This window comes from Aquila chrysaetos, chromosome 3 (genome assembly GCF_900496995.4).
Source record: "Aquila chrysaetos chrysaetos chromosome 3, bAquChr1.4, whole genome shotgun sequence".
Classification (NCBI taxonomy): Eukaryota; Metazoa; Chordata; class Aves; order Accipitriformes; family Accipitridae; genus Aquila; species Aquila chrysaetos.
Genome location: NC_044006.1, coordinates 21,865,634 through 21,880,593, shown reverse-complemented (window position 1 = coordinate 21,880,593; position 14,960 = coordinate 21,865,634). Strand labels below are relative to the sequence as shown.

The following is a 14,960-nucleotide window of genomic DNA, read 5'->3' as shown; positions in this document are numbered from 1 at the left end:
TGACATGGCTTTTTGTATGTTGGTAGTCTCATGCCTATTGCTGTATCAAAACATTACTTCTGTTCTTGTAGAATTGTCGAGTGGCGTGTTTTTATTAGAAATATGTTAAGTTTTACGTTTAAAAGAAGCAAAGGAATTGAGGTTATATTTGGGTTCCAAAGTGTGAAACTAATGAAAACTGCAGTGGAGTTTTATAAAATCAATCCACTTCAATACAACGGTCAGGGTGATTTGAAATTTAGGTTGGCTAACACAAATATGTAGCAAACACAGCGCTGCTTCTATTGGCTTGAGCAGTAAAATAGAAATGAAGAACGGGTGCTGGAGTTCCCTGATGCAGTCCCGTTTACAAGTGATGTGCACAGCTCCCAGTGCAAAAGCAACCAAAAGAGCAAGGGAAAGTGAGGATGTCCACTTCTATCTCCAGTGCCCTCTTCTCTCTTCAGCCTAGAGGTGCATCCCCTCCTAGCTTTTCGCAGGGCCCATTTTCACCACATCCTTGTCTGTCTTGATTGCTTCCCTGTATTTGTTTCTGCTTCCCCACCCTTATCTAAGAGTCCCTGTGAAGTTACTCTTCCCACACACTTTTGAGCAGCTGCCTTTAGGTTTGGGTGGCAGCATGCATCTGTGTTTTGGTATTGAAATACAACGCAGCAGGGACACGGTCATAAATTAAGGGTGGCGTACAGGAGCTAACAAGATTGGCCCTTGAGGCCGATTACCACAAGCAGAAAGACTACAAACCAGTTCAGCCACTAGGCTTCAATCTGGTCACAATCATCAAGTTGTTCAGCTCTGTCCTCAGCGCTTCCCCCTTAGGGAAGCACCACACTTCAGTCCTGCATCTGGGTGTCAGTAAGGCTTATTTAGAAACAGCAATTGACTTCAGGGGAGGATGCCAGCCAGCGTTAGTGAAGAGCAGATAGAGAAAGGAGTGTCCCAGGATCCCTTCTCCCACTTCCCAGTAAAACTGTACTTACAACGCATTTACGAAGATATATTTGCAAAATCAGGCTCCCACTGCATGCACTTGCTCTCTGTTGTATTAAGTCTCCAATTCCAGTTAGTGGGTCTGGTGACAGGGACATGCAGAAACAGAAGTGCAGGGTCACAGGGAATGCCATCTCAGACAAGTTAGGCTGGTGGATTTGGCCTGCTCAGCGGGTTAGAGAAGCAATTTGAGATCTCAAAATGCTTAACTCCTGTTTTAGACAATTCCACCAGGCAGGTAGCAGGTTCTGAATGTTTTTTGTGTAGGAAAAGCTTGGGAGAGAGCCAGGAAGAAAACTGTTATTCTATAAAGTGTAAGGAGTCTCCTCTCTCCGGTAGCCTCTGCTCTCAGCCCTACTGACAAGTAAATATTTAACAATTTGGGCACAAATTCTGCAATCTCATCCTCAAAACAGGCTGATGTGCCTAACTTGTGGGACTCTGCATGGGGCTTATATTGTCTATGTTGCAGAATAGGAATTTTATTAGGAAAAAGGCATTTAAAAATGTACTATATGTGAATTTTCAATGGCTCCTATTTGGCTAAACCCACTCTAGTTTTCTGTGGAATATAGACAGCATCAAAAGTGTGACAATTTTTCCAGTCAAGACTCTTTGTTGCTCGTAAAGAATAAGAACAACTTTACTTTTGCAATAGAAATCTGTATTCTTTATTTCCTTAGTCTTTAAAATAGCTTGAACTTGACTCTGCTCTCCCTGAGTATAAGGCCAATATAGAAGTTTAGCAGCAAATTGTCCCGAAAGTTAAATTGTGGGAAGACTAACAGAAAGAGTAGGATTAAAAATAAATAAATAAATTTAAAAAATGGAAGCAGCTACCATTCATACTACAATATGCAGAACGTCAACCATAGGCATTAAAAAAATCACAAGGGTAGTATAAAAACTGAAAAATAGAATACAAAATTTTTTGTTTTCAATGTTTCTGTTTGTAATCACTATCTGCCTGAAGTTATTTTTAAACTCTTTTGGCAAAAGTTGAGAACACTGTGTCATAATTACTAAAACTAGAGATTTGAGTATTTGAGCTGATTTGCACTGAAGGTACAACCCCATACACTGGAGCGGGCTAGATCTGGCTGGAAAGTGGTGTTTGTGTGCACTGCTGATCCTCCAGCAGATGATCTGAGAACAGGACTGATCTAGGAACCTGCCCCAGAGAAAGACATCACAGTGTACTTGAAAAACAACAAAAACCAAACACACACCACAAACCTCTGCAGAAAACTTGTTGTAAATTAGCCAGGGATGCAAATAATGCTAAAGAAAAATGTATGCACTGTAATATTTGTATTTTAACAGAAAAAGGACACTTTGTGTCCTAAAATAACTAAAGATAACATCTTCAGAAATACTAACAGTCAGTTTGTTTCTCATGGACAAGCTTTACCCAACTTTTAAAGACTGAACTGCAAGAGGATGGGTCTTATTGTATCCACTCAAGATACCCTCAGCAGAGGTTGGAATTTAGGTCAGAAGAAAACAATTCCCAGTACAAAAATCATCAATTTATGATCTTGTAACTGCTAGTAAACAGATAAACCAGTTTTGCTATGCATAAATCAAACTGTACCTGGCTTCTCTGGTCTTGGATCCTGTCTTAACTTGTAACTCTGACTGTCAGAAGCAGAAAATGCATTACTTTTAGTTTTCCACAAACCACCACTTTCTCTTGTACCCCTTACAAAAGTGCTTTTTCGTGTTATTTATGCTACCTCACTTACAAAGTCCACTTTAGGTCTACAAATGTCTGGTTAGGGTACGGTTTGAGTTCTCAGTCAAAACTCTGTTAATTCTTCCATGATAGGAGTTTAAGCTAACTTTGTAGTCACTACTATTGTGTGCTGAATAATGCCTCCTAATTTATTAATTGGACCACAAACACCCTGTAATAGTCACTGAAACTAATTAATGCCATCATTTGTGTTGTTACCATCTTCGGAAGTGCTAACAAATATTTCCACCGTAATAATAAATTAATGAATTCAGGGTATTGTTGTCATCTTGTCAGGCTTAAAGGAGGTATTTTGCCTGTGGCAATTTCAATTCTTCTCACTAAAACCTGTAACTTGGTAGCTAGTGCCCATGCTAGTGACTTGTCTGTAAGCCCATACCCTCTTCATAAATTTCCCTTTTTTAAGGTTCCTCTTATATGCAGATGAATAGTTCCTCTGTCCTCAGATAGACAGAGAACTCTTACATCAGTTACAGCAGCAAAAATACCAGTAACATTTTCTGGACAAGCTGGCAGCCGTATCTTAACTTTACGAATTGCCTTTAAAAATCATAAAACATGGTCTGTGTGCTTCTCTATCTTTGAAGGATGTCGTATGTACATTTCAAACAACAGCTGGTATTTTGTTAATCATTCATGAACTTAGGGCCGTCCTGACTTTTATCTTTTGAAAAACTTGTGTGATGGTACTCAAAGCATGTATCTGTATGATCAAAATGCATTTTACAGTCTCAGTACTCTTCTGTAGTTTATTCACTGGATGTTTCATTTTAAGGAAACTTCTCATAAAATTATTTAACTATCCTCTGAATTATTAACATTTGAGTTTTTTTGAGACCCCTTCTTTACATGAAGTTGTTGGTTACTTACCCTATTAGCAACCCCTCACCAGACTAAGTATTTTATGACCAGAGGGGACAGGATTATAATCTAAACCACTGGCAGTTCCAGTTCTCCCTTGCATTCCTCCTAGTGTTCTCTAATTGCCAGGCCATTATAATCAGTAAGAATTATTTATTAAAAGCCTAGCTGCCTCTTCGATCCTTTCCTTGGAAAATATAAAATAGTCAATTTTAGTAACAGCATAAAATGAAGCTACTTTATTAACTTTTACAAAATATAAATTCATACCCCAGAAGGACAAATTTGATGCTACTTGAGTAAACCTGGATTTAACTCGGTTTGGCTGGTTAAAGGAGAGAAAGGCAGTCTTAATGCAGCTAAAACTGTACAAAACGGACTTCAGTTGCTAGAAAATGGGCTGAGAAACAACTCAAAGGCCAGAAAGAAACAGAGGAAATGAGTATTAAGCCAAGAAAATTCTTTCTAGGTCCTGCACTTTTCACCTTACCGCAGGTGGATGCAGTGTAACCTGAAGGTGACAACAGCAGTATCTGCTGCCCGTATGTCCATTTACAGCAGCTTCCTCCTAGCCATTAGGTGACAAGAGGGTTCTGAGCCCAGAGTATGTTCCTCTGAGCTTGAGTTAGTCCTGCCTCCTGTGGTGGGGGCCTTCACCACTTGTGAACGCTCCTGTTTTAACAGACTGGAGACTTTTGAGTCCAGGATGCAGAGGTGCTGAGATTTTGTGCCTCAAATTAAGTGGTGTATTTATATAGCATATGCTAGGTAGTATGCTAGGCAAAAAAAGTAAGTAATTTTCCACCTTGTGCCTACTGCTGCATCTTTTTGTCTGTCTCTCCACCGTATTGATTGGTTATTCAGCCTGCAACGGGGTCTGGGTTCTTTAGGGCAGGCTTCCCAGAATCAGAAGTTAACTTTCTGCGCTGTAAGAACCTTTGCCTGACGTGAGCTGGAACGAGCGGAGGGGGCAGAAGGCTGGAGAGGAGAGGGGGAGGCAGGCCGCCATTACCGCCGCCTCCCCCGTGCTTGCAGCGTTCCCGGCGGATCGCCGCTCCCCCGCCTCCGAGCCCGTTCTGACAGAGCACACGCCTCGTCCTCCAAGAGCCGGCTTCCGTCACTACTCTCGAGGAGGCGGGTAGCGCTGGGGCGGCGGCCCCAGGCCCGCACGTTACAGGCCCGGAGGCGGGGGAAGAAGGCGGCCCGTTCCGGGCCTCGGCCCAGCCGGTGCCGGAGGTGCCGCAGCCGGGCTCGCGGGGCCTTGCCGCCGCTTCCTGCCCGCCTGCCGCCCTTCCGTTTCCGGGGAGGGCGCTTCCAGCATGCCGCGCGCGCGCAGGAGCGGGGAGGGGGGCAGTAAGGGCGCCGCAGCCGTGCACAACGGGCCCTGGGGCGGGGCTCCGGAGTTGACGTCGCCTCGCGTGAGGAAGTACCCGCTCATTGGCTGGGCTTTCCCCTCACCCCCCTCGCCGCCCTCTCCTGATTGGGTCCTTCGGCGGAGGCCAGCCAATCGGCGGCCCCGAGCTCGGGAAGGCCCCGCCCCGGTAGGCAGTCGGGGCTGGAAGTCGTCGCCATGTTGGCGTGAGCGGCGGCGCTGGGCGCGAGCGGGGGCACGCCGGGGCGGCGGCGGTGGTTCCTCCCCGGTGGGGCCGTAGTGGCGGCGGGTGCCCGCGCTGCTGCTGCTGCCGCCGCCGCAGCAGCCGCCTCCCCCCTGTGAATGATGCGGCGGGAGGCGCCGCTGGGCTGGGTCGGAGCTCGGGCGGCGGTAGAAGCGGCGGCGGCCCTGGGCAGGGTCCGGTCGGAGGCGGCGGAGGAGGAGGAGGAGGGGGCGGCGGCGGCGACCGCCCGGTCCTCAGCCCGCCGCGGCGGCCGGGCAAGCGCAGGATGCTGAGAGCCACCCCGCGCCCTAGTCGCGCCGCGGGGACAGGGCCCCCCCGGGGCTGAACGCGGACTTATCCCGTCCCACCCCCCCCGTCCCTTCCCCGGTCTGTACGCGCTTCCCCTCCCTCTCCCGCCTCCGCCAGCCCCTCGCTCTCCGAGACGTCGCCTTCCCGCCGGAGGAGCGGCGGCGGCGGCGGCTCCGGGGCTGAGCGGCTCCTCCCCGTCCGGTTCCTCCCGCGGGAGCGCGGCGGAAAATGGCGTGGGTGCTGAAGATGGATGAAGTGATCGAGTCCGGGCTGGTGCACGACTTCGATGCCAGCCTCTCCGGCATCGGGCAGGAGCTGGGAGCCGGTGCCTACAGCATGAGGTAACTCGTGGCCGGCGGTGGGTGCCGCCTCCCGACCGGCCTCCTCGGGGAGCGCGGGAAGGAGCTGGGGCTTCTCCCCCCCCCCCCCCCCCCCAGTCTCTTCTTCCCTCATTTTTTTGTATCCTAGAGTGTCTTCCCCGAGAGCGGGCCTGGTCTCTCCTCATAGGTGCTGCTGCTGTAGCCGCCTCTTCCGCGGTACCGACTGCCGTGTTGCTCGGCATGGCGGTGAAGGGTCTGCCCCAGGGGGTCTCCCGCCCTGCCCTCCCTTTCTGCTGGCAGATGGCCTGCCTGAAAGGGCGGGCTGCTGCTTAGGCTGGGATGCTTTTGCCCTGTAGGTGTAATCTTTACCGTAAAAATGACGTTTCTCCGTCCCTTGGCAATGTAACTGGACTCCGCGTATCAGAAGGTTATCATCTTGTACTTGGTGAATATAATTCTGGTTCTTAATAAACAATAGCTGTTTTCTTTGATGGTTAAAAAAATGTTTTTTCTCAAGCGGGCAAACGTTGTGGTAATTCATAGGGTAGTAGTATGGTTGTACTTTAATCGGTTTATTTATTCTTTCATGTTTCTGTGTAGTATGTGTCTTTGGTGACGTCTCGGTTTTTTTTTTTCTTGTCACGTAGATCTTTCTGTTCTTAATCAACTTGGCAGTTTCTTTACCTTTTGATTCTTCTCCAGGTTTTACAGGGACAGTGTTTAAATAGTGTTTGGGTGTGCTTTTTCAAAGTTAAGATAAAACTGTACTTGTTTGGAAGAAGTATGTTTTATCTTGGTTATGGGCAGCACATGTGGACTCCTGAGTGACTTACTAGCGTGAAAAAGGGAAACTGCTTTGGAGACACTGGCAGACGTTTTAGTCTAAGGTTTTCAGTGGTATTAGTTAGTATTTTGAGAGCCTAGACAGGTAAAACACTGGTATTTGGTAGTTTTGATGGCCTAGCCTGTATGGAAGATGCATTCTCTCTCAGGGCTACCTGAAACTTGGAGGCCGCCACAGGTTTCGGCTATTATATGTGTTTTAAGGTAATACTTTTCAGGTGAAGTGTTGGAACTGCAGTGTCTTTGTTCGAAGTTAGAAATAAGGGCTTCAGCTGAATAGAAATGAGGACCCTTTTGTTAGTATTTGGGATTGTGAGTTCAGCAGGTTTATGGTGGGATATGTATGTGATGGGGTTTTTCTTTTGGAGGGGGGTTGATTTTTTTTGTTTTTTCTAATTAAAACTAACTTTGAGAACTTGCCAGTTCCGAGAACAAGATGATTCACCTCTATTCCTGAGAATACTGTTGATTTTATATTCAGCTCATCTGCATCCTACTCCACTTCTGTCCCGTTTCTGCCTTTGTCAAGTGAACATTCGCCCCACGAAGTGGCATGCCAGTTTTTGTGGGCAGCTGTACGGCAGTTGCCTGGATGGCTTCTCAGCATTCGGTTTCTGGTTATCTTTTTCCTCGTGCAAACACCAATGGATAATGTATGCGCTCCTGTTCAAGAAGCGTTCTTCCTTCTCTGTCACGATCCAGTTCTTTCTGGGATTTCTTATGAGTAGAAGTCTTGAGTTTTGACTGGGATAACTTTTTAAAGATTTACCTTTCTTTTTGTAGACTTCATTCATTCTCCGAGTAATGTACACTGCTTAGTTTCTTGAAACTTTAAGAGTTTTAATCTTTACTGTTGTTGTGTAGATTGTTTCTTCTGCTCGTATCATCCTTTTATGGTGGGCAGCAATCCTAAGTGTTTTTTCAGTTACATATACCTGCCTATGAGGATGTTTTGAAGTACCACAAAAAGAGCTGTAGCAGTTAAAAACAGCTATAAAAATTAGTATGCACAAGCTAAGCTATACGTTAGTCGTACGTTTTGTTGCACACTTTATGTTTGTGATGAGATGCAAGTATTTTTGGAACACACGCTGATATTATTTGTAACCTTAATCTCTGAACACATAGTTAAAGGGACCACCTAATTGCAATTGGTGTTTGCTGGATTCAGAGTGATTTCAGCAAGTATGTTAGTTATTTTATGTATTGCTTAGATCTCTACTTTAGGGAAGTCATGGCCTGTTAAGTGATGTGCGAGGGGAAAACGAAGAGAAGTGGCATAGCATGAAGAGTGAAGATATTACTGTCACTGTTCTTTGTGCTAGTAGAAGCTAATTACTTGTCATTTCCTTACAAAAAAAAGGTAATAGAAGAAAAAGAAATGTTGTCTAGAGGAGAATGCTGGGAGAGCTCCCCAAGCTATATGCCCCTGCATTTTGTTAGGAAGACCTGCACATAACCCTTTTACCTGTTAGGGTTGTATATAATGTAGTTGATGCTTTCTCAAGTTGATGATCAGTCTGAAGTAGAATGTATGGTGTTACTCCTGCATTTTTTCTTGCGAAGAAAACTGCTCATAACCATTAACCAGTAACTGTAGTTTTTTAAAAAGGAAGCTAGCTGGATAAAATTTCTCTGCAGATTCATGTGGTTTTAAATAGTTCTCAAAATTTCCTTAAAATCTTGAAACCCAGTTTTTCTGATTGCTGTTCTAACGTCTTCTCATGCAATAGGAAACTGCCTATAAACACAAGATTCAATTCAATTGATAATCATTATTGTCCGGAATTGTGTAATTTTGGGGACCACTGATCATTGCTATGAACTGTAAAAATGGAGGCTGTTTCATTGATAAGTTTCAGGAACTGTCTGATGTTTCTCTAGCAGAATTCCATTTTTCATGTAATGAATTATTTGATTAATGATTTGATTTAAATTAAGTTAAATAAGCATTAATATAAGGACAAGTACCTTAATGACTGAATTTTTATGTGTAATTTGAAAGCTTAGTGTATGAATTTATTTAAATGCTTGCAATTCCAATGGTATTTGTAGTGCTAAAATTGAAGCTTGTCATTGGGAAACTTGATGATTATTTCCTGAGTAGCTATTGTGATATATATTTCTAGATTAAAACCTGAAGTTTATGAAATGAAATTGAAAAAGATGATTCTTGGTTCTGAAATGGGAAAGTCTATGCAAAAGACTGTATGACAATAAATCCAGACTGTCCTCCATTTTTGGAGAATCAAGTCAGTTTGACTCTGCTGCATCTCCCAAACACCCGGAGTGTCTTTGGAGAATGGAGCTGGCTGCTACCTTGTTTGGCAAGAACAAAAACCTCATGCAGTCAGTCCTGTTTTCTTACTATGCTGTGGAGAGCCTTGGAGGGAACTTTGTGTATCAACTCACCTCCAAAGTTTAGGCTAAAGTAACCGTGAAGGTGGTCTGTTAGGACTTGGGTGACCATTGTCTTAAAACTTACAGCTTTGTTTTCAGGTGGAGAAGAGAGGGAGGGTGTTGTCTTCTAAAAACTTTCAGGTCCTTGACATCCTTTTTTTGGCCTCTAATGAACATGATTGGGTCATGACAGTTACTGTTTTAACTTTATAGTTGCTGTGCAAAAATAAAAAAATAGGGTTGTCTCATTCAGGCCCTGTTTTCCTTGTGGCTGCTGTTACTTTCTGACAGACAAAATGACTGTTTATGCTTCCTCTAATGCCTCCCACTCTTTTGAGACTCTGCTACTGGTTACATTGGGTTTTTTTAAGAGGAGTGCTTAAGGTATCCTGAAATCTTTTCTTTTTTCCTTTTCCTTCCCCCTTCCTCCATAGAATTTTCTGCAGAATACATTAAAAAGCTTCTGTTGCAGTGGTCTGTTTTTATGTATTGCACTGTAGAAAAAACCCCAACTTTCACTGACACCTAGATGCTGTAAAATAAAAATTTATGTACTGATTAGAATTGGAGCTTGATTCTTTGTGCAGGCACACAAATATGTAAATACCTGTCAGGAAATAGACATTTGAGGAAAAAAAATCCACAAACCTAAACTTCCTCACTTTGTTACCACAGATTAAACATGTTGAAAGATAAATCCCGTGTTCTAGGTCACTAACATTGGTTTTAGGTTTCTTTTTTTCTTCTTCTTCCCAGTTGATGTGTGAATACCTTTCAAAAAGGCAAGGAGACCAGTCTAATTCTTAAGGAAAAGACTCTTCAGGTTGTATAATTATCTTCTCTGTTCCCATCACCTCTCATGGTGGATGGATGTGTGGGATTGAGAGCAGGGCAGCAAGTTTACCTTCATTTACGCTTTATGCATTATTCCCATGTAGGAGCAATCTGTAGTATAGCTGCTGCAAATTAGAGCAGCTGCCTGACCTCTGTGTTGGAGGAGTGGATGGAGAACCGGGGATTTATAATTGTGAACAAATACTATTCTTACAGCTTTTCCTTGGTACCTTCAAGAGCTTAGGAGGACACAGGTTTTGGTAGTGGGATTTTTGTTCTTTCTTTGATTGATTGTTTTTTGCTCCCCAAGACTCCCCAGAAGTTGAGGCCTTTAACCAGCTGAGTTTCTGTGTGATGGGTTGTAGGATTCCCAGAACAGCATTGCATTTGTACCTGTTTTCTCATTCATGTTGCACTTCTTGACAAGTGCTTCAGAGAAAGTTGTTTCCCAGCAACTACTTCCAGGGGTCTCATCTCACATCAAACTTGCTTTTGTGGACACAGGGAAAGCATTAGGAAGTATCAGCTCTTCTGTTCCCTTACATTTTCCTATGGCTTGTTCAGACCTCCTAACAGTGCAGAGCTTCGCTTTGAGATCATAACTCTAATTCAAATACTGCTGGAGAAACATTTTTCTCAAGGTATTTGCCCTTGTAAAGCATGCTTTAAAGTTTCAAAAGACCTACATGTTCTTGGATGCTTTAGTATTCACACCCAAAAGTACACAAACCAGAAGACAGATAAGGCAGATGATTGATGGAAAGTTGCTTTGAATTTTGATGACATACTAGTTCCTATTCTTGTAAGGACAGGAGGTTCTTTATTTATTTTGTGACCCTATTATTATTAGGCAGTTTCATTCTGTTTTGGTTTTTTTTTTTTTTTTTTAAATGCTTCAGAAAAAGTGTTGAAAAAGGGTTTTGTATTTTGGAGGAAGATGATTTTGTGGCTGGCAAACACATTTCACAAGCGTGGGAGAAGGATAACTTACATTTTTCGTGGTCTTTTTGTACTATGCTCACGTAGGCTACGTAACAGAATAGCTTATCGCACATGATCCGTGCCACTGGATGCTTTGGTTCAAGTGTTAACGTGCACCTTGCTTCCTCTTCTAAGCCTTCCTACTTTTGTATGGTGAAGTTTCGTTTATGCACTTCTTCTGTAGCATAGCTAGCTAAGATTGGGTGTTGGAGATGTGTTTACTGCCTGCTTTTGGTGTGTAATGAAGACTGTTTCTGTTTGCTTTTCTGGGAAAATTTTCTCCTTCCTCTAGGAAGAAAGAAAGAATCTTTTCAGCTGAATGCACTAGATAACAAATTGTGAGGGACCGAGATAAGACTTTTCTTATGGGAGCTAATAGTTTCAAAAATTTGGTCTTGGAGCTCCTTCCATATGGAGAGTAAACCTTCATAGGTCTGCTTTTTCAAGTGATACCAAGAAGTCTAACAAAAGCTGCTGCTTCTTCAAAACAGTGCTATTCGTTTACACCTCAGCTTGCTTGTCATAGTCCAAAGTTCACTCAGATGAGACAAGTGAAGTAAATGACTCTCTTACTTCCCAAGATCAGAAGTTATGAGTGACAGAAGAAGAACAGAATCAGTCTCTCAAGCTCTTTTCTGCTGTAGCCTGAAATCATTTCAACAGTAGCTATTTTGGAAAACTTATTTTTCCTCCATCTGGGCAACTCTGCCAGTGGGTGCTTCAGTTTAGATAAGAGGTTGTTTGCCATGTTAAATAACCTGAGCAAAGCTGGCAGTAAAAGTGCCTGTCACTAATCTGCCTTGGGCCAGCACAAATCAAATTTTACCAGGTAAGAAAATGACTAAAGGATGCTGAAGTATACATAAACAAGGAGGCTGCCAATTATTTACTGGGGTGGCAGATAATTTGCACTGCCAGGCCATTGGCTCGTTATAAATGCAGAAATTGTATCTGGGATCTGAGGGGAAAAAAGCTGGAACTGAGAAGGCTGACCTGCTCTCCTGTTTTATTTTTGTTGGGTCTTATAACAGCATCAGTATAAAATTGGAGGTGCTAAAAAGACTGTCATTTAGGATCTCCGTAGTTTTTAGGAATGTGATCTACTTAAACTGCATATATTATATGCAGTTTATCGCTTACAAGATACTCTTCTTTGGTGTAAGAGGACTATTAAAAATACTGAATTTCTGTTTCCTTCTCTGAATTGTGAGTACACCTCACATCTTTTCTTCAGCTGTGCTGTGTAAGCAATGAATTTTATTTTGTAGAAAATGCTCGTCACTGTGAAATTTAGATGGTCCCTATTTGAACTAATGTAAGGATAAACAACAGAGGATTTTGGCCTCAGAACTGGGGGGAATGCTCTTCGTATTCTTATGTTTCTCAAAGCTGCATGTTCCTAATGACTTCTAGGAAAATGCAGACATTAGCAATTTCTTCCCTGATTCCTATATCCCTGTTACTGCCAGTCATGAGGAGGGAAGTGGGCTTAACTCATTATGCCTGCCCTCGAGTTATATTTGATAGGATGGGGGTTTCTCTACAGTAAGATTTTTGTCACCTGCCTTTACCATCCTCAGTTGTCAGTTCATAGCACAGCTCAACACACAGCTACACAAGAGATCCCAACCTAGCCGGGAAAAATATCGCGTAGAACGGGAAGGGTAGGGAGGGAGCAGCTTGTGTGGCAGAATTTCTTTCTGCCAGTACTGCCCAGGAGACCTTTTGAGTTGCTGAACCGTAGGCTCATGGGTATCAAATAAAACTGGTTATCCTCTGTTGTTGTATGACAGTGACTGAAGGATAGACCAGTCACTTCACAGCAGCTTCCTTGCTGAAAGTCCGGAGAGATACGTCGCTTTCTTTAAGAGGAAATAATAGTTGGTTCTAAATCAGTTAACTTTTATTTATCGCTGACACTGTAAAATCTTAATTTGAAATACTTTTTTCGTACCTTATTGACTCTTTAATTGCCTGTAGCTTTTATCTGGTTTTAGGTGGGAACAAACGTATGTTTAAATGTGAAAACACTGGTACTTCATTCTTTATGAGTGAACAAATCAAAATGTTATTTAAATGGTATTTATTTAAAGGTGGTCTAGGAAGTTTTAAATTGCTTTGGCTTCTCTTTTCCTTTGGAATGTGGTAGTACCCAGAAGACTGTTTCATAAGAACAATGTATGTTTTTATCTGGGAAAATAAGTGAAGATTCTTACATTTGCCTTGTGCCATTTGCTGGAGCGTTTTTTTGGAATAGTGGCATTTAAGAACGTGCATTATGCTCTCTTTACAACTAAATTGTAGGGTTGCGGAGTTGGATGTCTCTTTTTTTTTTTTTTTTTTCTTCCGCAGTGGCAGGTAGTCATTACCACTTTGTAAGTATTAGCAATAGCGGGTTTAAAGCTGGCTAAATTTGTCTTCCATTTGTATTTGTTGGCTTCCAATGCCTTGTCTGTTAATGTAACTGGTTTATTAACCATGGCACACATTCTTGAGCCTGACCAGATGCATTTTTATCTTTAAATTGTGAGTGGAAAATTGAAGGCTTGAAAGATATTTTTCAAAAATACACAGAAGACTTCTCTTTTTAATCTTGCGTGTTATGTGAAAGCAAGTGCTGCAGAACTTGGTTAAGAATTACAGGTTAGTTGTTTGGTGAGATACTTTGCATGCCTTCTTTGTTGCACTTTGACTCTTATGTGTGTATTTTAAACATTGTTATTGTTCCCGTGTTCTTTCCATTTTAAAGTTCCTTTTCATAAAAATGCTAACAAGTGTTTTATGTGCCAAAGTGTATGACGAGCATGGGTTCCTGGTGTAGAAGTCCTGTCTTGGGACGATGCTTCTCTCTGCTTGTCGCAGTGCTCCCTCTTGTGTTGGGCTGCCCTCCTCTCATGCTGCCCTTTTGACCGACAGCAAGGCACGAAGCATCTAGTTGTTTCTTCTGAGTCATCCTCAAGTAGCAGTCCACCAATCTATGAAATTTTCTCTCCTGCCTCTGGATAGGATGCTCCTTTGGTCTATAGAAGTAAACTGTTTTAAGAGTGTCTGCTTCTCTTACGTGGGTATTTCACATTATCTTCCTGTGTAACTAGTAAAGGAATACAGCCTCTTCTGGGCTCCAGTTTGGGGAGCTGGCATCAGAAGTAGCTATGGTATGGTTCGGCAGGTTTGCAGTGCATTTTTGGACAGTATCCTGCCTTGTCCTGCTTTCACGCCTGTTTGTAGCATCTTCTGGGGTTTCTTCCTAGTAGAAAGGAAACTGTATGGGTGTCTTTTTTTCGGTCCTTTTTTAATTCTAGTTCTTATTTTTGAGAGAGACTGTACAGTCTCTACAAGGTATAGACAAACTTCTTAGACTTTTTCACCATTCGTAAGTATTTCCTCTTTCAGGTCAATATAGCTTCTTCCAGGTAGCTAGGGGCGTGGAATATGATGTGGCTGGCCTTTACCTTACTGTATGGGGCACATGCTCTGAAAGAAAAGTTGGGGTGCCCCAGCTGCACTCCTCACACCTTATGTAGACCAAGTCTATACTATAACCTTCTGTGATACAAACATATTGGCTGTATTTTCACTTTTTAAATTGGTTATGATACTGATACTTTTTGATTCTCCAGACAGGAGCTGGAATTCAAGAGGAATTAGAGTTCTCTTTAAATAAAGCGGGCTTTCACAGAAATGAGAGCAAAAACCAATTTTACTTCAAAAATTTTAGGGTACAAAAGGTAAATAATAGTGCAATACAGATAAGACATTTATAATTCTTTTACAAAATACTTTAAATCTATGACTGTGATCAAGGCAAGAGAAAAACAAGATACATGCAGATTAAAAACTGAATCAATAGGTGAGGTGGTGTGACAAATCTTCAGTTTATAACCTAACTTTCAAGGAAAGTTTCATGGATCTGCAGATAATTTCATCATGAACAAAATCTGAGTGCAAGAAAAACACTATCTCTGAATAGAACTCGCTAATCTCTTTGAAGTTTTGTTTATGAAGGATTACTGTATACACGGAAAAAGAATCTCTTGCTTATACAGAATATTTAATTCTGTAGAAAGCAGA

General features: G+C 42.5%; 1 protein-coding gene across 6 annotated transcripts in view; it reads left to right on the top strand.

Moving 5' to 3' along the window:
* The first annotated feature begins 5,697 nt into the window (after positions 1–5,697).
* Positions 5,698–14,960, top strand: part of UBP1 (upstream binding protein 1) — a 38,875-nt gene continuing 29,612 nt past the window's right edge. For all 6 annotated transcript variants that reach the window (XR_005932056.1, XM_041122352.1, XM_041122351.1 and 3 more), the window contains exon 1: positions 5,698–5,852. Coding sequence is in view for 5 of the 6 variants with exons in the window: in XM_041122352.1 (XP_040978286.1) it covers positions 5,740–5,852 (113 nt within the window). In the remaining variant the exon portion in view is untranslated. The remainder of the gene's footprint in view (positions 5,853–14,960) is intronic.